The sequence below is a fragment of the Stylophora pistillata genome, chromosome 4 (assembly GCF_964205215.1).
Source record: "Stylophora pistillata chromosome 4, jaStyPist1.2, whole genome shotgun sequence".
Lineage (NCBI taxonomy): Eukaryota > Metazoa > Cnidaria > Anthozoa > Scleractinia > Pocilloporidae > Stylophora > Stylophora pistillata.
This window is the reverse complement of record NC_142522.1, coordinates 31,597,983-31,622,375: the sequence shown is the minus strand read 5'-3', so window position 1 is coordinate 31,622,375 and position 24,393 is coordinate 31,597,983. Positions and strand designations below refer to the sequence as shown.

At 37.7% G+C, this 24,393-nt stretch overlaps 2 protein-coding genes and 1 long non-coding RNA gene across 5 annotated transcripts in view; all 3 read left to right on the top strand.

The window, feature by feature from the left end:
• The window catches only part of LOC111338202 (E3 ubiquitin-protein ligase rnf213-alpha), a 137,145-nt gene extending 123,935 nt beyond the window's left edge, over positions 1–13,210 (top strand). Inside the window, exons 69-87 of one of the 2 annotated variants that reach the window (XM_088755831.1) lie at positions 109–162; positions 2,070–2,270; positions 2,756–2,855; positions 2,979–3,016; positions 3,422–3,519; positions 5,255–5,408; positions 5,773–5,962; positions 6,519–6,610; positions 6,734–6,791; positions 7,213–7,412; positions 7,632–7,773; positions 8,230–8,313; positions 8,768–8,945; positions 9,429–9,636; positions 10,173–10,247; positions 10,880–11,080; positions 11,349–11,438; positions 11,690–11,859; positions 12,438–13,210. In XM_088755831.1, the coding sequence (XP_088611957.1) occupies positions 109–162; positions 2,070–2,270; positions 2,756–2,855; positions 2,979–3,016; positions 3,422–3,519; positions 5,255–5,408; positions 5,773–5,962; positions 6,519–6,610; positions 6,734–6,791; positions 7,213–7,412; positions 7,632–7,773; positions 8,230–8,313; positions 8,768–8,945; positions 9,429–9,636; positions 10,173–10,247; positions 10,880–11,080; positions 11,349–11,438; positions 11,690–11,859; positions 12,438–12,600 (2,496 nt within the window). In that variant the 3' untranslated portion in view covers positions 12,601–13,210. Of the gene's footprint in view, positions 1–108; positions 163–2,069; positions 2,271–2,755; positions 2,856–2,978; positions 3,017–3,421; positions 3,520–5,254; positions 5,409–5,772; positions 5,963–6,518; positions 6,611–6,733; positions 6,792–7,212; positions 7,413–7,631; positions 7,774–8,229; positions 8,314–8,767; positions 8,946–9,428; positions 9,637–10,172; positions 10,248–10,879; positions 11,081–11,348; positions 11,439–11,689; positions 11,860–12,437 lie in introns of those variants that run through there. The other variant, XR_015999609.1, reaches the window with a different exon arrangement.
• Positions 13,211–18,226: 5,016 nt separating this feature from the next.
• The window catches only part of LOC111334839 (E3 ubiquitin-protein ligase rnf213-alpha), a 63,763-nt gene continuing 57,596 nt past the window's right edge, over positions 18,227–24,393 (top strand). For both annotated transcript variants that reach the window (XM_088755834.1, XM_088755833.1), the window contains exon 1: positions 18,227–18,431. In XM_088755834.1, coding sequence (XP_088611960.1) covers positions 18,242–18,431 — 190 coding nt within the window. In that variant the 5' untranslated portion in view covers positions 18,227–18,241. The remainder of the gene's footprint in view (positions 18,432–24,393) is intronic.
• Positions 19,192–22,622, top strand: LOC148733357 (uncharacterized). Its single transcript, XR_015999610.1, has 3 exons — positions 19,192–21,168; positions 21,828–21,943; positions 22,356–22,622. It is a non-coding gene; the product is annotated as an uncharacterized LOC148733357 (long non-coding RNA).

Below are 24,393 nucleotides of genomic sequence, written 5' to 3'. Positions count from 1 at the left end.
TTTAATTGTGTTCTGTATTCTTATTCATCCTTGCTCCTCGCTTATTCGACGTACTGCCTCTTACTGCAGTCGGAAAATAGAATTTTTTCATCATTCCATCTTTGTCAGGTGAGGGTAAAGCTTGATGATTTCGTAAGAAATGGAGAATACCTAAATGAAACGGTGAGTCCAATTAAAAATATGCACGTATGTTTACTGCAAGATCAACGTCTGGTGGCTGGAAAAGAAAGGAGCAAAAATTGTCTAATTTTTCTATGAAAGGGCCACGCTCAGCCAGTGTGCTTTGCGCACCATTGTTATTGTTATTATCCAGGAACTTGATACTTTTTCTCACACACCGAACGGAAACAGCAAAGAATACCACTGCGGCAGTGGCTTTTGCCAATATTTTTAATGCAAAATTATAAATAGCGTAGTATCACTCAGAGCAAAACTAAATCGCCATGGTGGAGGAAGAAGTATGTTTAAAACGTTTTCTGTCTGTGGAACAGAACGAAAAACAAAATAGAAGGATAATCCAGGAACTCGATACTTTTTCTTACAAACCGACCGGAAACGGCAAAGAATACCACTGCGGCAGTGGCTTTTGCCAACATTTTCATGGCAAAGATAGAAGAACGGTATTATCACCCAGAGCACAACTGAATCGCTACTTTGGAAGAGGTATGTTGACGACGTTTTCTGTCTGTGGAACAGAAGCAAAGACAAAATAGTAGAATTTGTAAGAAGGGAAAACAGCTACATTCTGTCAAGAGACTATTTTCTCTTGATTCTGTACATGTACCAAGATACAATCACTGTTCACGGTTGAAACATCAGACTCAGAAACACAAAAGTGCACGATAGCGGGAGGTTTAACAGGGAATCGACCCTTCACGTCTGAACGCATTACAAAGAGACGAAGACCTTCGAATACTTGAATTTTTAATTCGTGTCAATATATCAGGCGAGAGGCGCAAGCTTCAATGTATAAATTCATCATGTTTCACGTTCAATAAAAGCTCACAATCTTTCAAAATATGCTTAAAGAATATGGGATTTCAAGATGAAATTTAAGAGAAACGTATCTGAGTTTGTCTCACCGCGAGTGAAAAGTTACTCAAAAACCTTACATCAACATGGGATTAGGCCACAGGCAGCCCAAGCTCACTTCTAGAAAAGGGGACGTGACTCTTACCGTGTTGCGTAAGGTTTTATATTTATAAAGGTTTGTATGGGATGTTATCGGTTTGCCTTAAAAGAGAGAAAAAAATGTCTTGTTTTGAAATAAAATGGGCTTACCTTATTGCCTTGTTGTTTCCTTTGTTGATTCCGAGCGTCTCAGGCCATTTTGAAGCGTTTTCGGCGAGTTACCGCTATGTTGGTGTTCAAGACATTTTTTTCTCTCTTTTAAGGCAAACCGATAACATCCCATACAAACCTTTATAAATATAAAACGTTGCGCAACACGGTAAGAGTCACGTCCGCTTTTCTAGTAGTGAGCTTGGGCTGCCTCTGATTAGGTTTGAGATGGATTGTAAACGTTCCCCCGTCAGTCGGTCACACAAGAGGCTGAGAGGAGATTTCTATTGACTTTCCACCGAAATGCTGTGTAGCAGGGCTTCTGCAAACTCTTTGCTCGTTTTCTTACCAAATACCAAAGCTGTATTTCGCTCATTCCATGCTTTTGAATCCTGTGATCTAGTCAGCCATGCAATACGGTGGCTTTTCGTCGTGCAGGACGATCTTTTTCGATGGCTTCACTATAGCGAACGCGGAATGAAGCGTCAAAAATACGTAGCAAATGGACGATAGACACATGAAGAAACCAGATGAAGGTATAAAAAGCCGGTTCTCGATTAAGATTGTAAAGATTAAGTCGAATAATATTACACACATGGTAGGTTTTCCTTTCCTGTAATACAGAAAATACTGAGAAAGGCCACCACTTCCGAATGCATCCTGAGCGTGGCCCTTTAAATGTCGTTGACTCGGGTGAAGCCAAAGGAATTGTCTCACTATTTCGTTGTTTAGGCTTTAAAAAAGGTAATTATTGTAATTATTTTTAATAAGTTATCAATATTATGTAGGCCCGACCTTTCGCTAAGGAACTTCTTGAAAACAAACAAGGTGGAAATCTGAAGGAACTTCAAATCTACAACGGAAAGAGTCCACAGGAGCACGCCTTGGCTGAAATTGTAATCCACACAGTTGTGGCTTTGCAATGCACTGGTGCAGAATCCTTGGCTCAGCCTCTTTATTCTCTTATGACTGATCCATCGATTATGAAAGTAAGTTTACACAGGTCTATTATCCTGAGAAAAAAAACTGAAGTGTTTTGATCACTCGGTTGATGTTTATCCCACCGTATAGGCCGTAATGATAACGATAAGGATGATTTATTTTACAAGTTTAATGTTATACTGGTGGTAAAAAGCATCTGCATGTCTTGTTCCTTTTTTCTATCAAATTTCGTTGACTCGGGTGAAGCCTGTCGTGACTATTTTTTGTGAGTTTCGTGACTTTGGTGATTGACAACCTCGTTTTGAAATGATTTGAGCCTCGTTTCAAATTACGTACCTCGTGGAAAAAAAAACGCATCGGTGACGTTTTTAGAAAGGAGAGATTTGTGAGTTGTAAACAATATTTTGTGAAGATTTAACCTTTAATTCGAGAAACTTTAGTGAGTTATTTGGTTTATCTGGAAAGTGAAATTTTGTTTCCCACAAACCAATGGAATTGGTTATCTGATTTCTCCGTTGATGTCTTGTTACAGAATTCTTTCCTACCAACAATGCCTGAGGATAACTATATCGAGTGCATTAACGCCATCGCTGAAACTATGAAGGGTACACAATGGGTTGGAGAGTGGTATGGTAAGAGTCGTTTACTTTTAAATGTTTACCTTTAAATTTAGCAGCATTCACAAAACCTAATTTACAATTCTAGCGTTAAAACGAGAGCTCTGAAATGATTTCTCACACCTTACTTTCTTTCAGAGTGTGGTAATTGCAGATACCTGTATTTCATTGGGGAGGTAGGGAGACATGATTTTTTTTAAGTGGACACTGAAACGTTAATAAGACCCGAATTTCTTGAAAATAAGTAATTCAAGTAGTTCAAGTTGAGTAATAATATGCGATCGTGTCTTTGGCAAAATTTTGACGTGCTAAGGGAAGGGAAGGTACCATGCAGAGGTCTGACGGTGAAGGGACGAGGATGATGGTCCGGAATCCTTGAAACCTCTTTCTGGATCCCCCACAGACCATCAAAGACCAGGAAATCAAGGATTGCGTTCATAGAGAATTGCCACAATGGGTTGGGGCGAGGGGTGTGTAAATACGATGTCCGTTGTCTGTGTAGGGATAGGACCTAACGTACTTCACGCAGTCACCGGTTCTCATTGTGCTTACTAACATGGATTTTATTTCTTTTAATATAGTGTACTCAACCAATGCAGAAGGGCGTTTGTCCAGAGTGTGGAAAAGTATTGGGAGGGGAGCATCACCAGTTCTTAGGAGAATACAGAGTTTCCGAGAAGTAATTTGAAGACATCTTATTTGAACGACTTAAAGATGTTCTGGGGAAATGACGGGTTTTTTTTCATCCTGATGGATCTATGTTAAGGACGAATTTCTTTCAAAAAAAGAGCTACGTTTAGATTCTTATGTGCAATTTGAAAGACGAACCTTATCGAAAGGGAGGCTACAAAATGGTAGTTTGGAAGGTAGAAACACAGAAATAGAAATTAATATGCCAAGAAGTCAAGAAGATGTTTAGGGAAGGAAGAGATTAAATTGGATCAAGAGTATATAAACTGTGTAGTTTATATTCTCTTGAATTGATTCAAATGATCACCTTTAACGTTTGATCTCGGTTTTTGTGGCTACTGCCTCCTATATGATGAGAGGCGAGGTCACTATGTAAGGAGATGAGTGAATAAGTGAGTGAGTGATGCGAAATAACAATGCAATTCCGATCTTGACTCAATTTTGACACGATGTTTCCTAGTAATTCTTTTTGTTTTTATTTTTTGTATCTTATTGGTTCTACATCCCCACTCGATACACATTTATATTCTTTCCTTTCGTGATTTCTGGCCTATTGCCACTAAGGCATTAAAAAAAAAATTCTTTTTATAGGATTACACAATTACTGGTGAACCAGTAGTTTCCATTGTGGTCCTTGCAAACAAATGAAACAAATGGTCTAAATTGAACATAATATCATTAAGAACATCATTACGAACCCCAACCGGCCGGAGGCAAACGAGTTGGCTATTTACAAGCGTGGCCAAGGATCTGAACTCGGGGCTACCGTGAAACAGATCCAGTGGTCAGGGCGGGACTCGAACCTGGGAGCGGCGGATTACAAGTCCGACACTCTAACCACTCGGCCACACTGCCTCCTCAAAAGCATTACGCTTTAAGTTCTTGCCGTGACATAACAGAATGCGATGAACATCTAGAAAAAGTTTTCAATCTTTCTGATGCGTAATTTTAATCACTAGAAGACAGTACTTTTCCTTGCACAAATGTGTAAATAGGTGTTATCTGCGCATCATTGGAACTTTGGGGAGAATTTTATTTCTTCGAAGAGAGCCTTTTATCGTTCGAATAAGCAACATACCCTAAATAGCCGCTAAATTTACGAAGCGAGTAAGGTGTAAAATACGATACCTTGAATTTAACGGGGTGACCTTATTTCATGGAATGCTGGAACGGTTAACCGTGGAACGGCGGAAAGGCGGAATATCCTAAAACGCGGTATGAAGGAACATCCTTAAACACCGAATACCTTGGTGTATGTAGCAAGTCTCACAAATATGAAATTGAGAGGAAGTAAGAAAATTATAAATAACAAGCAATTTTAAGAGAAGGTTAATTATTATTCCAGATTAGAGGATAGAGGAACCGTGAGACTATAAAGCTAGCCTCTATGAATCATTCTTAATATGATTAAAGTTGATACCATTTAATTATTGGCTGAATGACAATTAGATACTATACTCTTGACTCGTGTAACAAGGTACTCATAAATATGTGAAATTCAGCGGATTTTCTGTATTGCATGTGAACTACACAACCTTGTAGTATTACTATACATCCTCTATTTCTGTTCAATGTTCTAAAATTTGTTCTATATCAGTAGCCACATGTAGTCTCAATCTGCCCATTTCTTTCACGATGCATTGGCTATGGCGTATCCATCGTAAGAACTTTAAAGCGTAAGTGATTATCTAGGTGGTATCTACTTTTCAACATTCTATTTCCAGGAAAGACAGGACCAAAACTGGCCATGCACTCGGAGAACCTGGCTCGCGACCTACCAACGCAGAACCTCAGAGAGACATGCCACCGATAGTGTGCGGTCTATTGAGGATTATCATGCACTCGGCTATGGTCATGGGAGCATCCAAATATCCACAGGTGATTATTCTGTAGACGCATTGAGCGGCTGCCAGAGAGTGAACGATTTGGTAACTTTTCATATTAGCTCTTGACCCCTCTGGAGAATTAATTCTGATTTAGAACGCCAATGATTTTATGTAGATTTGATATAAAGAAGAAGAGCTTACGGTTCATGTTTTATTATAAGTCCAGCACACCAACCACTGCCACTCTGCCACACTGTCTCCAAAAATAGTTTCTGACTGGAGATATATTTGTCTCACCCAACAAGCCAGTTAAATGTGCTGAAATAGATACCCACATGGGTTGATTAAGAAAAGCATTTCATTCACATATATCTCACTCTTGAGTACAATTTCAAATCTTTGATTTTCCTTCTAAGGTAACTGCACAGCTTATCATACCTTCATGCCCGTCGCAGTCTGTGGAGTCTGTGGGACAGTTCTTATGGCAGCACTTGCAGAGAGACCTTGATGCCCTCAGCAGAGCACTCGGGTGCAGTGTTGATGACGCAGCTCTAACAGTTCATCTGGCATTACAGCGGATGATCTCACTAAATGGTGGAAAAACTGGTACAGCTTTTTATACCTCAAAATAAATGTGCAAAAACACGCTTTGTCACAGTGATTAATCACGCCCCAGCCATCATCATAATTTGATTGCAACCACTTTCAACATTAAGGAGTCAGTTTGCTCAGGTAGCGAATTCGAAAAAGTTAACATGTCTATTGTAAGTCCTCAAATTGACTTAAAATTGAATTAAGAGTTTGTTTGTTGGGTTGTGGTGGGTGGCGGGGGGAGGGGGGGGGGTAGGTATAATTATATGACTAGTTAATAACAGATGACACCAAAATGTGGTTGAAGAATTTTTTTTTAAAAAAGGGAAAATTGGAATAAATGGCGCACGAGCCGCTGGCTGTTAATGCTTAACTTTGTTCACAATGACCTGACGAGTGGCAGCCTAGTAGGAAGAAGCAATATATTTTGATGAAGTTATATTTACTTCGTCTTCTCGTTGTTGGGAACCGGCGAGTTCAGCGTACTATACAAAAATTCGACAACTCTCTCTATTTTGCCGTCTAGTTTGTTTGTGATTGCCTGTTCCTCATTTCTCCTCGTACTCTCCAGGAAATGTCCACGACATGCATCTTCAAACCCGGGAAAGTCGCCGCAGCTGGGAGAAAGCTTTTTGTTCTCAGATTCTTGTTCCTGTCTTCACCGTGAGTGCTCTCAAAATTGAGTGATTTCTTTTTGTTTCTTTCGCAAATTCGTTTGCTACAAACGATCTTTGTGTATACAATTATCTTTCTAGTACAACTCTAATTTTTGCAATATCTTTCCAGCATCATGACGAGAGTCTCAAGAACGCGTCAAGACTTTTGATGGGAGACGAGAGATTTGGTACGCTTTTCTATATTACTTGTTGATGCAGTAAAAAATGCGTGGCAAGCGAATGAATTACTAGTGGAATGGAGAACTTTAGTAATATCCTTGAAAGAGGCGGGTACCTCAAACTTAACTGGTAGTGAGCCGTATCAGGGTTTACTAATACTTTAATCGTTGAATGCCGTATTTGGTTTTCTTTTCAATTATTACTGAACTTGCACAACCTCTTTACAACAAACTAAGGAAAAACTGTGGAATGAAAGCTAGTTAGCTAAGAGAGTCTGCAAAATGAGAAGAACTGCCCTATGAGTGACGATGATAGTTAAAAAATGGAGGAGACTGACTTAGCTCGTAAATGAAAAGCTTTAAAAATATTGAGGCTAACTTTTTCAACTAAAACAATTTTTCACACATCTTTGTATGGTGTCCTTTTCAGGAAAGGATCCGCTGGTACGTCAACTTTACGAGTTCGATGAACAGGTGGAAGACTTATCCTTAGGTATCAGGCCCATGTCTCGAGCTCTTTGGAAGTACAGACAGCATATTACTGTAGAGGAACTGAGCAGCTCTTTTCAAAGAGAAGTCCTTTCTGGTGGCGAAGAGGAATTCAAACTGTTGGACGCTTTCCTCAAACAGGTAACGTCGACATATTGCTGCAAAGGGTTGGGGCTCTGTGCTACAAAGATGGTCTACCTTGAAATTTCTACAAGGACTAGCCAGAGACACTTTATAATAAGGTTTTCCTGGTAATTTTAACCCCTTTTTCTGTTTAAAATTAAGGCAGCGTTTACTGATGAAAAACCGATGGGAGTCTCCTTTCTACGTCTATCTTTTCGTACATTTTTCCTTTAATAGGAACACAAGTTGCGCTTCGTTCATTTTCTGCCCGACGTTGTTCGCCTTCATCGATTATTGATGGACAGATTCCACCTGCGGATTGACAGAACAAATGCTGAGAATTATACCGTCCGTGAATTTCTCAAGGAACTTCCGAAAGGTACGTTAATCAGTTGCAAACCTGCATTTATGGTTTAGATGCAAAAGGTTGATGTTTTTAAGCTGCTTTTCAACCAGTAAGCTGTAGTTAGCAAATGATATTTTAGGCAACAAGGATGGCGGAGGTGTCAAGCTATTGCATTTCCGCTCCGTGGAAACGGGATTGCTAAATTTCAATTTATTTAATATTTATTCATTTGTTGAGAAAAATTCCTATGGTCAGAATTTTCTTGGAAACTCTCTAGGGTCATCTGCACAAGCAACTTGCGTCCTAGACAAGACTTTGCTTGGCAAGTCTCCATGTTTGACATTTTCCGCGTGACGTCTTCTGGACAAGGAGATTGTGTTTCTACAGCTCCGGTGAATTTTTTTTAGGAGAAATTTGCCAGTGTAGGTGCAACTGTGATGACTCTGGTAGTAAATTTTAATTCTGAGTGATATTAAATTTGTTTCCCAGGATCTGTGAAAGATGAGTATACGAATCTGTTCCAGAGTTTCAAGAATGCATGGAATGCTTGCAAGTCATTTCTTGGTGATCAAGGTACAATGAACGTTCCATTTTCCAGGGTACATGGAAGAAGCCCTGAGTAATTCTTGTGACCAAATTCGGTTTTTTGTAAACAGTGTTTATGTAGTTACCCAAAAGTTTATCTACACCCATCGTGGTGAGATATAGAAGACGAAACTTATCAGTGATGCGAAATTTAGACTCAGATGGGGAGCGAAGACTTAGTCATTAAATATTATATCGAACATTTGGATTGCCGTTTTTATTTAGTCCCGGTCAAAGGGAAACGCACTAATTTATTGAAAAATGCAGTTTTTTTCCCTGCAGTTCCTTTCGTCAATCGAATCTTTTTAATGTTGTAATTTATTTCAGCTTAGACACAAATTCAGTGTTTTCATCGATTTTTAGCTGTTGCAATTTTATCCTTTCCCTTTTGGAATACTAATATCTGGTCTTAATTTCTTTTTGTTATCCTTTACAACCTAAGGTCGCCTGCGCGTTCCACAAGACCTTTGTAATACTACAATGGACAACGACTGTCCAATTGCGATGGTTCTCCCAAGTACCTCCGGGATGGGGATTTGTTCGACCTCGCTCACCTTCTTCCTGGTTAATGTAAATAACGAGTCTCTAGGAGCCTACCGTAGTGCGACTAATCAAGATAGGTACATAATTTCGTTATGGATAACTTTAAGAGTTGCTGTTTTCCTTTTACTTTCTCTGGATGCTAGTGGATGATGTCATCTGATGCGAGAAATGTAAAAAGTTTATAATTTTGTTCTACTTAATTTAGGTCTCGGGTCTTTATCAAACACCCTGAGCTGCAAGTTGGGACTGATATCAGCTAATGCAGCTTTAGATTGAAACAGCTCATAGATTAGGGTTGTTATTTGGGAACAGTAGTTCAACTGTTACAAACGAAAGTGAATCATGATGACAGTTAAAACGTTTAACAATGCATGATCATGAATTACCTTTTACCGAAACGATTGAACAAAATTTTTGCTTTTTATTCCTTTTACAGTTCCATGTCTTGTGTATTTGTCACCAGTGTGGTTGCATCTTGTTGTACCCCTGTTATTCAGTACTTAGTTATTAGCAAGACCCAACTATACATCTCATCGGTAAAATTCCTTTTCCTTTTTTAGCTTCTTGGAACGTGTTTCCGTATCAGAGGTGACATTGTCGCACTTGGTCGCATATGATCCTCAGAGGGACCTGTTGCCCCTCATCCTGGCTCACTGTAACTACTCTCTGGAGGTGGGACAGGAAACTTTAGTTCACTATGACTGGGCGGCTCTAGAGAGACAGTTGATTGACAGGTTGTTTAGGGGAAGGCCTTTTGTTGAGTTCAAGGTAGCGTGGCAATCTTTAGGACATATTATGCGATGAGAAAAAAGCACATTTATTTTTTCTGCAAAAACTTGTTTTCAACGCAAAGGAATGTATTAATTCTCTTCATTCTGTTACTGAGTGTGTTTCATCTAACCGCAAACAGTTTGAATCCCATTTTTTAGGCAAGTTTCTCTTGTGAAGATATGTCTCAATCAATTACAACAGTTTCAGACGATAGATAACAAATTAATTCAAGCTTACATTGTTTCTCAGAATTAAAGTTCTAACATAGGGTAAAAGATTATATGCATACTGCTTCAGTTTCCAAGAAGTTTGTTTCAAACAGCATTATCAGCCACATGTTGCATTTCTTGACACTATTTTGACCGTTTGTTAAATAGCTTGTCTCGCAGTTCAGTATCTGATGACCAAAAAGTAAGAAAAAAGAGAACAGAACAAAACAAAACCAAAAAACAAACGTAGTTTTTCAAAGCGCTTTCTGAGCTTCGCTAAGGCACCCCTTCACAGCTGCAGCGCTTTTTTTTTCTTTGCTTCAGGAGGAACGTTTCGCGTTCAGCCAAGACACTCGCGATGACGCTGTGTTCGCTTCTCTCAGTGAAAAAATTCCTCAGGTAAATTTCACAACTTAGCTTTTTTTCCTTTATTATATACCTATGTACAATAAAGATCTAGAAAAGGAAATTTGCTTTCGCCTTAGTTTCAGCGATGCACCCAAAAATGAAATCTCAAGGAGTGGAAGGCTAAAAAACAAGGGTAATCTGGAGGTTTGTTGCTGAAGGGTATCTGATGACGTTTGATTGGCGATGCAAACATAGGGTTTCAAAATAGGGGAAATTTTAGGCATTACGTTTTTTACTTTTTAGTGTTTTCTTTCATCTGTTTACTCCTTTATTTGCAACCTAACTTTTTGTAGTTTTCCATTGGGAACTAACGCTTGCTTCCTTTATATGCTTTTGTGTATCTTTGATTGCATTTTTGTGAAACAGGTGTAAGTTACTTTTTTTTTTATCATATATGCTGGCCTACCCACCGCACTCTGATCCATCTTGACCACGAAAAAGTCAGCACGTTCCACTTTCAAACCTTATAAATATTTTTCTTCCCACTCCTTCAGTTAACGGAAGCATGTTTTCGGCTAAAAATTGTCTTTGTCACGTCTTAAATAATATATTTATCACATTATTATGATGTTAATGTTTGTATTGGTGTGGTTAAGACACTTAGAGCGATTGTTTCTTCACAGGAATCTATAACCCGCGTCATCGAGAGCCAGATTATTGTAGATCTGCGGTCTTCCTTGTCTGATGTCTGTGATGTTATGTCGTCACTGGATATTGCTATTGGTTTTCTTGCCTCATCGGGCGGCCAGCCGCAGAGGCCTCTAAAATGGTACTTGCATGAAGTACTTAAGTTACGAAAAGAACGAGGTCTCAAGAGTCCAACGGTAAGTACATTTCTTCTCTTTATTTGGAAGACTTACTTTAGCAGTCATCGTCCTTGACTGTGCAACGCTCTAACCACCAACAGCTGCATCAAAGTGTTCTTGTGTAGCACTCGAACGATGCGTGAGAAATGTCTAGTAATTCTTTTCCATCAGTTAACTAAAGGAGAGGCCCTGTTATCGACGGTTTGCTTACATGCCAACCCTTTTTCTGTGCAGGAGTGCTTTTACTCATGCATGGGTTCTCATGGCGTTTGCCGTCTTGTTTCAGGCAGAGCAGCACTGCAGCTTATCCCATACCTTGGCATTGTGGCGGCTTATGGCTCTCGAGAGAGCAAAAATAAAATCAAGGAACAAACAGGTTACGTTTGAAATGATTTTATTTCACTCTGACTTATAATATTCCTCGCCGTAATATTTTCCTCTAACTTTAGCCCCATAGCATTCGTTTGTTTACAAATAAAAATAACGATTCAACTCGGGATGTACACCTCCGCTTTTCTCTAAGGTCAGCAGTCAAAGCGCAGTTTTGGCATTAAAGGTTTGATGAGGTGTGTTTGAGCTCGTCAGATCCACTTTAAATCAAACCCTTTTTGGAAAACCTTTTTTCAGGAGCCATTTGAGCAATTGCCTGACGTTTTCAAGGAAAAACTTAGCACAAGTGAACAGGCCAGCCTAAATCGCGTGTTGCGAAAAATCGACATGGACATATTTCTGCCGCAGCTCTTGCAGATTATTCTTCTGAATGTTAAAAAAGATGGCGAAACGATTTCGACGATGAGGTAGGACCGGCTATTCGAAATGTTTCATTCTATAATGTGTCAGTAAAATAAGGATTAAAGTCGTTATTCTCATCTTGCACCTCATACAGTTGCTATCGTAACTTTTGGAAATAACTGATGCATTTGCCACCGTGCTACTGTGGAGCCATGACATATAAACCATGACAACTACGACTTACACTCATTTTTTCTGTGAAAAAATATTCATGATTTTTTTTGGTGATGTTGTTTCCTGGGACGGGTGATCGTCTTTTCCTGGTATTTGATGAGAAGGTTCTAACGATGAACACTATATTGTGCCTGGTTTCCAATGTTACCTAGTTTTCCCTTTCTCGTTCAAAGCTCCTTTCGTATTTCATAAACGACTTGCTGTTTCAAGTTTACGTTCAGTTCTTTGAGCACTGGTGCTTAAAAGGTGAACTGAAAATTGATAGTAAAATCTTGATATTCCCAATTGCTGGGAGTGAAGAGACAGTTTGCGGCTCTTGCTGCTTTGGAAGTCCTGAAACTTTTGCTCATCTACCTTATTAGGTACTATAGTTTAACAGAACTAAGATCTTAATACAAATTTATTGCAGCTTTGAAGAGTACTTGGATTTGTGTTTAGCCAACAAAGGCCTGGAACAAATCCCAGGAACAGAGAACATTCCGGAGGGCATTAAAATGGTGCACCTAAAGGCAGTTTGGAACTCCGCTGTCCAGTTAAGTGACGACTTTCACAAAGATCGTCAAGCTGTATGAACCTTTGTTTAAAGAGCAATCAGTTCCAAACTCAAGACATCAAGACAGTGGTGCAGTTAGTTAGGTGTTAAAATTAAAGAAATGAATGGTAGATATTAGGATGCAAACTAGTAATAACATTAATGGTACAAGCTGAATTTTCAGAAAAATTTGGCTTCTAGCTTCAGTTTTCTCTCTTATAGTAATGAGATATTAGATACAATCAATAACAAATCAATTTGAAAATGTTGGTATGTTATAGATACAGCCATTTTTGTAGCTATTGTTTGGTACTTCGCGGTCGTTACAGTTAATGGTTGGGACCAGTCTGTTCCTTTTACTACAAATATTTACCTTAGTTTTAATTAGAATGTTGGAGGAAATTTCTTGTCGATGCCCCCTCTCCAAAAATGGGAGAAAAAAGCGAGAGCTTTTATGTATCTGTGTCTAGGCTAGTATTATTAATTAATTTTTCATAGTTTTTTTTTTCTTATATACTCGGAAGATAACTCAATATTCTACAGCTTAGAATGATATAACCACGACATGCAAGCTTGGACCCCACCTTGAATTGGTGTTAAGTTGGTATTGATAGAGAAAGTTCCGTTTCAATAAACTTTTGCATAAATTACTTTTTTGCTGTCGTAAATTTGCAGGATACCCGCGATTAATTGAGCCTTGTGTGCGGAAGGTCTCAAACTTTCATTTTGCCTATTTCTTTTCCTTTGACAGATTTACATGGAGGTTTCAATGTTTGTTTTTTTCGCATTGTTTCAAGACGGTGGTTGTTTCTAAGGTTAGCCACTGAAATGTTTAACTGCGGTGTGAGGGCCCTGAAGCCAAACAAAAGACATTTAAATAGAACCACTGTTAATGAAAAAGGCCGGATGACATTAAGAGAATTTTGAATAACCACAGCATTAAAGTTGCTCAAAAACTTCTTCAGACGTTGGAGCATATTTTTGTCAAATCTGAGGATACTGTCACAAAAGAACAAAGAACTGACGCCATTTCTTCTATTCCATGCAATAATTGTGATCACGAGTATATCGGACAGACCAAACGTCAGTTTGGTAAACGTTTGAAAGAGCATCGAAAAGCGGTTTCTTTTCCAAAAAAAGACAATTTAGCTTTGTCAGAGTACCCATGCTTGACTAATCATTCAATTGGGTGGGATGATTCTAAAATTATCACCACTAATCGACGTTACCAGTCTTACTACCAGCACCGTCAGAAAAAAGGGCAGCTAATTAATGAGCATATAAAAGAACCTCTTGTTGCAACGATTAGATCACCCTTGATGACTAGACAGGAGTGTCGAAACAATGGTCGGTTACATTCTTTAAATCTTTAAACCAGTGTAGCAATAAGCCATTTTAGTATATACTAAAACAGTGGATAGCGTTGAAGGCGCACTCTGATTGGCTAGTCAAACTCCGAATATCCTTTGCTATTTACCCCCGAGCAACTCGGGGAAAAAATGGCGTCCCGGTTTGCATCCGTGACAAGCGAAGAAATCACTCAAATTAATTGGTGGTGTATATTATCTCACTGTTTTAGTATATACTAAAACAACTATTAACCTCAGTGTCGGTGGTTAGCGGTGGATACTTACCTCCACTTCGGTGAATAGTTGTTAAATAATTGGGGTTTATCAACTGAGTTGATAATGTAAATTGGCCACTGTAAAGAGTTTAAAAGCTGACATTTCGAGCGTGAGCTCTTCGTCAGAGCGAATGGAGGAATTGTGGGTTGCGTGTGTGTTTATATTCGAAAAGTGGAGCTACGCTATTGGTGGGAACATGGTGACGAGAAAAACAAGAATAAACTTGTAGAATGAAAAGTGTTCGTTGATACCATTGGGATGAAGAGTGCCGATTTGAAAGATAAACGTTTGTTCAAGAGTTTGCGGCTTTCCGAACTACTTAAATAAAGAGAAAGGACGCAAACCGCCATATAATGCTGACTGGTTTGGATGCGTCCTTGTCATTCCTTTCTACGTCGCGAGGTGTTCTCGGAATCGGTCACCTAGCCGTCTACCTGTTTCACCAATGTATATCTTTTTGCAGTAAGAGCAAGTTATGCAACAGATAACATTGGCGGAGGAGCACGTGAAGTGATCAGTAATCTTAATTGATCAATTGGGTCAGGATACTCTCTTGACGTGAATGAAAGGACAAGTTTTGCATCGTGCGCAAGCTATTTTAGAGTTCATGGTTGGTCATTAGTTTGTAGTGAGCTTCTGACTAAAAAGTTACCTATGTTTTTGTCGTGTTTGTAGCATCAAACCAGGTCTGATTGTCCCTTACGAAGGGCTAACGCTCGAAACGTCAGCTTTGAAACTCTACGATGGCCAACTTACATCATCAACTCAGTTGTTATAACCAAATTACCTTGTTACTCCCAGCGACGAGCAACAACAGTTTCTTTAGAAACTTACCCCCTGTATGGTTGTCCATTTGGTTGCTCTGTGAACTTTAATATATCTTATTTGCAAGAAAGAAATAGCCTACCAACATCAAAGAAGCCAGTAAATATTTGACGCTTTTTTTTTCATTCGGAGACAACAAAGGCCGGGATCCACAGTGTTTTCTCGACTATGTGAAACAGTGACTAAAGATAATTGTGAAAACGAAGATGATAAACACGAAAAAGGAAGAAAACAATTTCGCTCGATAAAGGTCATTAAAAAGATGAATTTTGTCAATGTCTTACATTAATGTTGTCTAACGTTAGCGTTCATTACTTTGTGATGTGAATTAACTTACATAGTGTTTTCAAGGACGTAGATCAGCGCAGAAGGTGAGACTCGGGACCACCACGCCTTCCACCTCACGGCGTTGCTGTGTTCCTCCACACCTTGCGAAAGACTCCTAAAGAAGGACCCTTTTAGGGATACGGTAGGCCTTCGCGGGTGTCCTTCACGTAAAAAGTTTTCAAAGCGCTATTTAAAGCATAACCACCATAAACTATAGGTCAATGAAAAGATTATGAAATACACCATTCGGCAACAATTATTTCGTTTTAGCTCGATCTAATCATAAACCGAATGGTGTGCGACAATCCGAAATGGACAATGTTCTTTAATACGAAATAATCGCATATCAAATCTGACCGCACAAATAAAACTTCTGCACAATTTCAATCCTGAGGGGTTGGGCTTCAAAACCGTATGGGGATTTTTCGATATTATGACTGGTTGCTTCGCAATCTATCTGACAAGTTTGCTGATCAAAATTTTACCGATAGGCATTACGTTAGAGGCCATTGGTAAAAATCCATTTTGAGAAACGGAATTCCTCTACACGGTTTTTTAGGTTGGTATCTTTGGAATCTTCGGACCAAACTTCAAGGCAACCCGTAAAGTTTACATGCACTATCAGTTCGTTCAAAGAAGGTACATTCGCGTAAAAACGAGGAAGGTTTTTTTTCCTCCAAAGTTTTCCCAACAATTCATGCCTTCGGGTGACCACACGTCAAGTTATGTCAACACTCTGAAAAACTCGAAATGCCCACCGCTAATAGGAACACAGGAGCGTCCTACAGAGATAACCATCTATCAGTTACCCGATAGACCTTTAGTTCTATCGGGTAGTTCTGAAGAGCGGCTTAAGTACGCCACAGCAAAACTTAGTGGTTGCTGATCGAGTGCGAGCAGCGAAGATAATAAACCACGAGCTTTTATCCGCTTCGGTGAGATTTTTTCGCCGTTCCGCGTTGAATTTCTTTACTTTTGCTGCTGGCAGCCAGGCTTCTCTTTTACTTTCAGTTATGGACTCTTCTACTTTTTACCTTCCTCCATTCACTTTCTAGTTTTAAACGCAGAGAGATAGCAAAGATCTCCACGTGCAACCGAAATCAGATGTTTACACGAATGAAATTCAAGGACTAGGATGTTTTACTGCAAGAAACCCTACGGGAATTATTTATGCTGATATGTTATAATTAGCTATTCACACTCTGGCACCCTAAAGAACTTCCCTTTAAAAATACTTTTTTGTAGATAATTTGCGTGGGCTTCACGATTTTTCCAAAGTTTTTCTTTTAAAATATAGTTAAAAGAATAATGCTTAAGTTGGAGAAAAAAAAAAAAAAAAAAAAACTGGTCCTCTAAGGTCTACCGGGAATTAGTGTAAATAGGCTAATCAGCATCTCAAAATTAAATGGGTTGATTTTCTAAAACTAGCCATCAGCAGTAAGCAACAGAAGCATATTGTGGTTTAATGTTGATAGTTATGTTTTAGTTCCCTCACCCTCCATAGTCGTTCTCTTGTCTAAGTTATTAAGGAAGCCGTGAAGTGCTGGGTTCGTCCCCGGTCGTCTCTTTAATTAAGGTGAGTTTGGGTGCTTTAAGGTGGCTAAACACAGTTTTTGATACCTGTGAATAAAGGCTGATAGTTTCGAAAGAAACTGTTTGGAGCTGCGTTGGTGGGAGGAACGAAATAATTTGGATATATCAACAAAGTTGAAATGGTAAATTGGCCACCGTAACGATTACATAAGCTGACGTTTCGAGCGTTAGCCCTCCGTTGTTAGCTCCGATGAAGGGCTAACGCTCGAAACGTCAGCTTTTGTAATCGTTATTTTGATACCTGTGTTTCCTTCGCCATTTTCTCTAAAACCCTTGATCTCTCGGTCGCCAAAACTGGCAGCAAGTAAGTTAACAACACAAACTTTGTTTTTTTGATAGTTAAGGTGACGTATGTGCCGTTGCCATGGCGGCATAAATAAATATAAAGAGGCCTTTAAAATCGGTTTTGTTTATTTGTACAAAATCTAGTTCGAGAAACTAGATTTTGTACAAATCTAGGGTTCTTTCGGTGACGACGAAAAAGCTGAGAATTGCCGGGTTAAGTTCGCGCCGTTAACTTTTCTAACATATCTTTGTAATAAAAAGTTAAGCCCTCAATACAGTGTGCTAACTATAGAGAAAAATAGCACAGTTAGTGCGGGTACGAGTTGAGTAAATAAAATAACCGCTCTATTGACGGCATATTTGTTTTTCGCAATCCTTGTGCACTCGCGTGAAACCGCCATGTTTGTTTACATATTTGATGCCATTTAAAAGCTCGCGCCATTTCCGTACCCATTCTTTGCCCGGCCAAAAAACCCCATTGAGCCACCTTGAAGGAGTATTTTTGATTCGACTCTGCTGAGATGACCTCTGACACTAAACAGGCTAACTTTAGGATGTTTTTTCGTCCAAAATTACTCACGTAAATAAAGCTCAATCAGTTTTACTAATAAAAAAACAGATACCTCAAGCGTAGTTAAAGAATGGTGAATAATAGGTGCGTCTGGGTGAATCGAAATAAACAACATCGTATGCCGCTCTAAAAGTATTGAATCTTCACCTTCGATCACTCTTTAATCTGAAAACTCGTTAGCTTATTCAAGAAGAGGGAATGCTTTTGATCTCCCTCTCCCCCTTTTTGTAAAATGTTGCTATGTTTCTCACTGGTGTTGATCAGAAGATTTTATTTCCCACCTTTGTACAAACAAATGCCGCTCTGGTGTCCCTAGCAACTGTGAACTACCACTTCCGGTTGCATTTCCGAGAAGTCTATTTGCGCCGCTGATTCCAAGAAGCACTCGGTTCGAGAGTTTGACGCAACCTTGTAATGTCGGGGACATGAGTAACATGTGGCCATAGTTTCTAGCGATGCGGTGCCCTAAATGTGGAAGCGTAGACTTAAAAGATACCTTTAAATGGTGTCCAGAATGTGGTTTTCCTCTTCAAAGTATTGCTCATGGCAAGGGTAAAATTGTTCCAAATGCAACAGGGGAGCAGCCGCGAAGCGATGCTTTGGCAAGGAGACACGACCTTGGTAAAGATGAAGAACACGTTGAAGGTAAATTGTGCCATCATGGATGGTAATTAAGGCATGTCTTCGAAATCTTGCTCAAAATTTAACGCGATCCATGATTAGATTTCGATTTTGTCTAGCGCAAGATGATTAATTATTAGCGGACCGTTCTGTGCGAGACAATTTGGTTCTTTGTAGAGTTAATAGGTAATTCAGCTTGAATGTGCACACCAAAAGATTCACTTATTATTTTTCCATTTCATCGGTCAACAAATGTTTTATTCTTTATCTCAACGAGGCATTATCCCGTATTTCTTATAAGTAATTTGTGCAGATAATGAACCACTCCCGGAAGCACTAAACCATAACATATTATTCAATATTCATAATTATTCGTCATGTTGTCACTTTCCCTTTGTTTGTGAATCGTTTTGGAAAATAACAAACTGGGGTTGGAATTCATCAGCAAAGTCTAAACAGTCTGACTAGACTGTCTGAGTTTAGGTGTTTATATGGCTGGTTATTGCTCAAAAATGTCCTTTTATCTTATATTATGACATAACTTAGACACAAGGCATGCTCTGATTGGCCAAAAATCTATTGTATATTTGGTTTACTATGATTTGGGAAATGAAACTAATTGAAATGGAAATCTGTAATTTACAAATTTCAAATGTGTTGTTTTTTTTATAAAAACTGCTGTCAGTCTGCTGCTTTCCAGACTTTTGCAAATTAGAAATCTGTTTATAAATTGTAAATTTGAGGTAGAAATCTGCAATTTTTGAGATAAAAAAGATCTTGTAACTTGCAAAATAGATGTATGTTATTGACCAGCCAGAGGTCCGTATTGGGAAAAACTGTGCCTGAGGTCTTGGATACCGCCCGAGGCTGTAGGCCGAGGGCGGTACTCAAGACAGAGGGCAGAGTTTTTTCCAATACGGACCAACCTATGCTGGTCGATAAAATTTTTATTTCTTTCTAACACATAAAAAAAAATGATTGCTATAAGAACCCGAATGATTTAAGGCCATAATTAGGAGTTTAATTACGGGAAAATCCTCCATTAACTTAACAATTTGATAGCGAGTGGATGATAAAGAAAACAGACGTTATTCAAATTAAAGAGAAAGCTTTCACCGAAACATTTTTATTTGTAAAGGTAACTTAAAAGGCTTCCGAGCAAACTTTGAAACATTTTTTGATAAGTAACTGTCATGATGTGACACCTGTCAATGAAAGAGGAAAAAACCGTAGCCTTTGAATGAACAACAGTACTGGTATGACAAACACACAAGAGTTAAATGTTAACAGTTAAAAAAAATGTTAAAAGTATTGCTTATTTCCAAAGACGATTAATCTTCAAAGATTTACCTCTGTTCCGTTTTAAAATGTCACGGAAAGTCAAATTGTAAGTGAATACAAATGTGTGCTTTGGAGTTGTCAGTCTGCTTGTTTGTTTTCTGTAATGTTGTGTGTAAATCGGTTCTTCTTCCACCGAAAAGCTGAAATAGAGCCACTATTTGAAACGTATTTTAAGGAAAGATTGAACAAGGTGGTGTATTTTATTTCTATTTTATCAAAACAAGCGGAAAATAACCAGCTAAACAGACTATTTTAATCATGTTTTATTTTCTACATCAGTAAAATAGTGATAAATAGGCTGTTTTATTTCTGTTTTCTGCTGATAGGGCATGCTATAGCCATTTCCTTTAAAAAATATGAAAAAAATAGGCTATCACAAACCAATTTTATCACAGAAAATGTTGAATAATTGCAAAATAGATATAGAATAGACTGTTTTATTGCTATTTATTGAGGTAGATTCCAATCCGTTGCAAAAATAGGTATTAAATAGTCTATTTTGATTCTATTTTCTTTAAAGTATCCCAGACCCACAATATTTTAAACAGCAACTAGGTGTGTAGTGTAATAACCTGTCCTATTTTATACCTATTTTATTCATGAATTCAAGCTTGACTAACAATGTATTGTTGTTCTATATTACATAATATAATTTTAAGTCACCTGTTTGGCACTTGCTCCAATCATATCTTTATTACATACACTTGAAAGTCACAGTTTGTGTGTTGTCAAGATAAAGATTAGTTCAAATTTGAAAATGTTGGGCGGACGTTTTCAAGTTTCGCGGCCATAACTCACTAAAAATCAGCTGCACTATACTCCTGATCATAATCTTTGTATTGACTAAAATAACTCTTACAGTAATTCGTTTTCGAAAGGAACAGCGGTCTGGCTTAACAAACTGAGTGATGGTTCACCAGTTTCCATATGTGTGAAGTCGCTCGGTTGCGAAGCATCACAATATTATATTGACTCCATGCTGAGGTTGTCCGAGGGCAAAGCAGTGGACATTGGAAAGTTCTGCGGCCGACGCTGCGAGGTTGTTCGAGGTATCTTTAGTCCCAGTTGAGAAAGATACTGGTTGTAAGGTCCACGCAAGTTTCTCTTTAGCTTTTTTGACGAAGTATGATCCTCACTCTTATCCACCATATTTTTTTGTCACGTTCTGCTGACATCTAGTACGGTCGCCATATATATGGGATATTAGGATTTTCCTTATTTGGTGACATACGGGACACGGAGTTTAGTTTTGGCGGGCGAAACGAATCTTGTCTGTCGATCGGGGAAGCGTGAAGTTCCGTTGGTATTTTGCCTTTTCTATTTAGATCTTGCCTCTGTCTTTAGACATAATGAGCAAGTTCACAAAGAACAATGATAGAAGGCATGCAAACAACATCATCATTCAAGTATGGTGAAAGAAGTAAGTGAAATTGTTTTTTTATTTATACCAAGTTCCAAGTTTATTTCACACGTGAAGGTGCTTTTGATTCGTGGTCAGAATAAGCCCCAAAGTTTGTTGCATTTCAATGGCTAAACATAAACTTATAGATCGAGTGATCTGTTTCCATAAACTATGTAAATGTTTCCTTAATTTGAGTTTGCATACTCCCTTGTGCTAATGCACTATAAAAGTAACCTAGACAGCTCTCAAATGGAAAGAGAGGGCAATTTATACATACCTTCGTTAATTTGAAAACGCGCCATACCTGCATCATGCTCTCTTTCTTAATTGTTCTAAAAGTCGAGATCACTGTAATTCAATTGTTAATCCTGGCATATAAGAATTGTTTGTTTTTCTGTTAATTAAAGTAAGAATCAAAGATGAGGGAGCATGCTCGGAGATGTTCATCCCAAGCTCTCTCAATCTCTACTTTGCCAAGTTGGTGATGATGTCCCAAGATGCATTCACTCATCCATTCATTCAATCAGGGTTGTCCCATAAAATATTAATTCTAATCCGCATTAGAAGTGCATCTTTTTGTGTCTGATGCAATAAGAGTCTTTATTAAGTCAAGATTGAGTGCTTGTGATAAAAATTGTTATTATGTTTATAATTATGTAACTTTGGTCTTAAAACAGATTTTGCTATGGCTGCAAAACTTGGACATTAAAGTAAAAAGCACAAAGAATTCAGATCAAATACAACCCGTGAGAACTGAAGTCAATTCAATGATCCATTCCAGTATACTTTGTAGGTAAGAATTATGCAGCTGCCTTTACGTGTCTGGGATTGTGGTAAGATAGCACAATTTTGTATGGTAGAGCTTCCCGAAAGCAGACACCCTTTGAATGAGAAAGGATCTCTGCGTAGGAGGTTATAGGTGTAATGTTTGTAACTGGCTGGCTTTATAAACCACATAATATAGCTATATCAACTTGACTAATTTTTGCCCCAGAAGTATGAATTTAAGCATTATTTAAAGTTTTACTGAAGCAGTATAGAAAAAGTTATCAAAACCTGTTCCATTCAGTGAATTACATCATTTTGCACCAAGGAAACCTGAATCACAAGGGAATTATATAGCAAATTAATCTTTCTAACAAGTAAATTATCTACTGGTGGATGAATTATCCGTTATTGATTATTTCTGTTGTTTTGTATTTCAGAGTACAGGAAAACATAGTGGCTCTAAAAAGGGGAACCACAAAGAGGAAGCCACTGCAGCTAGCTAAATGCAAGAACTAACTTTGCTTTTTAAAATTTTATTTCTACTTTAATTCTGTTTTCTATTGCTTATGAAAAGTTTGTATCCTATCATTTCTATGTAAACTGAAAGTACTTGTTGTCATTTCCTTTGGATTCAGATTGAAGACTGAAGTAAATTAATGGCATTGTTTAAAACTTGGTCTTTCCTGAGTGACAAATTTATTTAATATCATGTAATGCATCCAATCTAGTCTAGATAGAGGTTGTTGCATAAATATATGAAGTATTGATCACTAAATCATTTGCAATAGGAAAATTGCTACAACTTAAAACACAAAAGTGGTAATCCTAGGCTAAGGATTGGTATATGCTTTTTTGATGGTAACCTACTTTCAACCTATTTGATAGCCACCTTATTCTGGATCCATACACTGGCAGTGCTATTTTAAACCCTTTTACCTTGTATGACATATACATTAGGCCCTATTTTAAACCTATTTTAAATGTATTTATATCCTATTTTTCGAGATTTTTTTCCTATTTTATCCATATGTTTAATGTCTATTTTATCCCAGTTTTGTCAATCTTATTCCTGTTTTATGTCTATTTTATAGGTATTTGATTCCCATTTTTCAAGTTTTTTCCTCCATTATTCCTATGTTATGTATGTTTTAAAACTATTTTATATTTATTTAAACCTATTTTAAATGTATTTACATCCTATTTTTGTTTTTTTTTCTATTTTATCCCTGTTTTATGTCTATGTTATTTTATAACTAATGTTTCATTAATGCTATCTTAATCCTATTTTATCAATAAATTGCATGCATATTTTCTCTATTTTAAAGCTATTTTTATAGTAGTTATGACTTGCCAACCAGACTATTTTTTTACTATGTTTTGTTTTAAAATAATAGGTTTAAAATAGTTAAAAAACAGCTTTCAAATAGTCCGGAAAAATAGAGAAGAAATACACAAAAAGTAGGGAGAAAATAGTTTAAAAAATAGATATAAAATAGGCACTTTTTTCTTAAGGGTAGTGAATTAAATTGGAATCTGTAATCTGCAAAAAAGAAATCTGTAATTTGTGAAATAGGATTGTGTAAATTATGGAAAAAGATTCTTTTGGGAAAACTCCACAGGCTGGCAGATGATTTGGTCAGTTTACCACAAGTGTGCAGGATTGCAAACACATAATAATAACTAGTGAAAGTGAGAAATGAAAAATCTGCAAAGTGTTCTTTGTGAACTCACTTCGTCAGTGAATGACTGTTAAAGAAGAGTTTTGCCATTAATTCATAATGAGCCAAATTTGCTCCTTATGGATTAATGGTGCAACTTTTCTCAATGAAATTTGAATCATATTAGCTAGCGCTGTAGCTGACTACTGTATGTAAGGTGTAAGCAATGTATACTGTCAGTGAATAATTAGAGTGCTTGACGTTCACTTTTCTGTCAAAACATACTTGTGGAAAATGTTGCAGCATGTTTTTAGATTAAACATCATGTTTGCTGGGGAAAAATAACCTTTAGTTTGGAGGAAACAAAGACAACTTTTAGATGCTAAAAAGAACAACGGATTTTTTTATTTTTCTTGGATCGTTATATTTATTATTTGAAATGCAGTTTAACTAACTGGTTACTCTGTCTTAAGCCCTTTTTTGCCGAAAGTTTAAAGTGAAACAACTTAGGAAATTCCCTACTAGAATTCTGCAAGCTGCTGGGCAAGAAGGAAAAGTTGGTGTGTTTTTGCTTCAAGAAAATTGTAGTGACAAACTAACTGCGGAGTGGATAATTTTCGTTTAGAAATTTATTGGTAATTTTATTTAAAAAAACACATCAGAACAAAAACCACTTGCAAAGTGAATGACTTTGTATACTTAAGATTTCACTTTTTATGGCAAATTTGTTTGCTGTCGGCAATTTCAGCTTTCATTTAGTAGTTTTTGTCAGGTTTATGCAACTGGACTGAACTGCAGGTAAATTAATTAAAGAAGA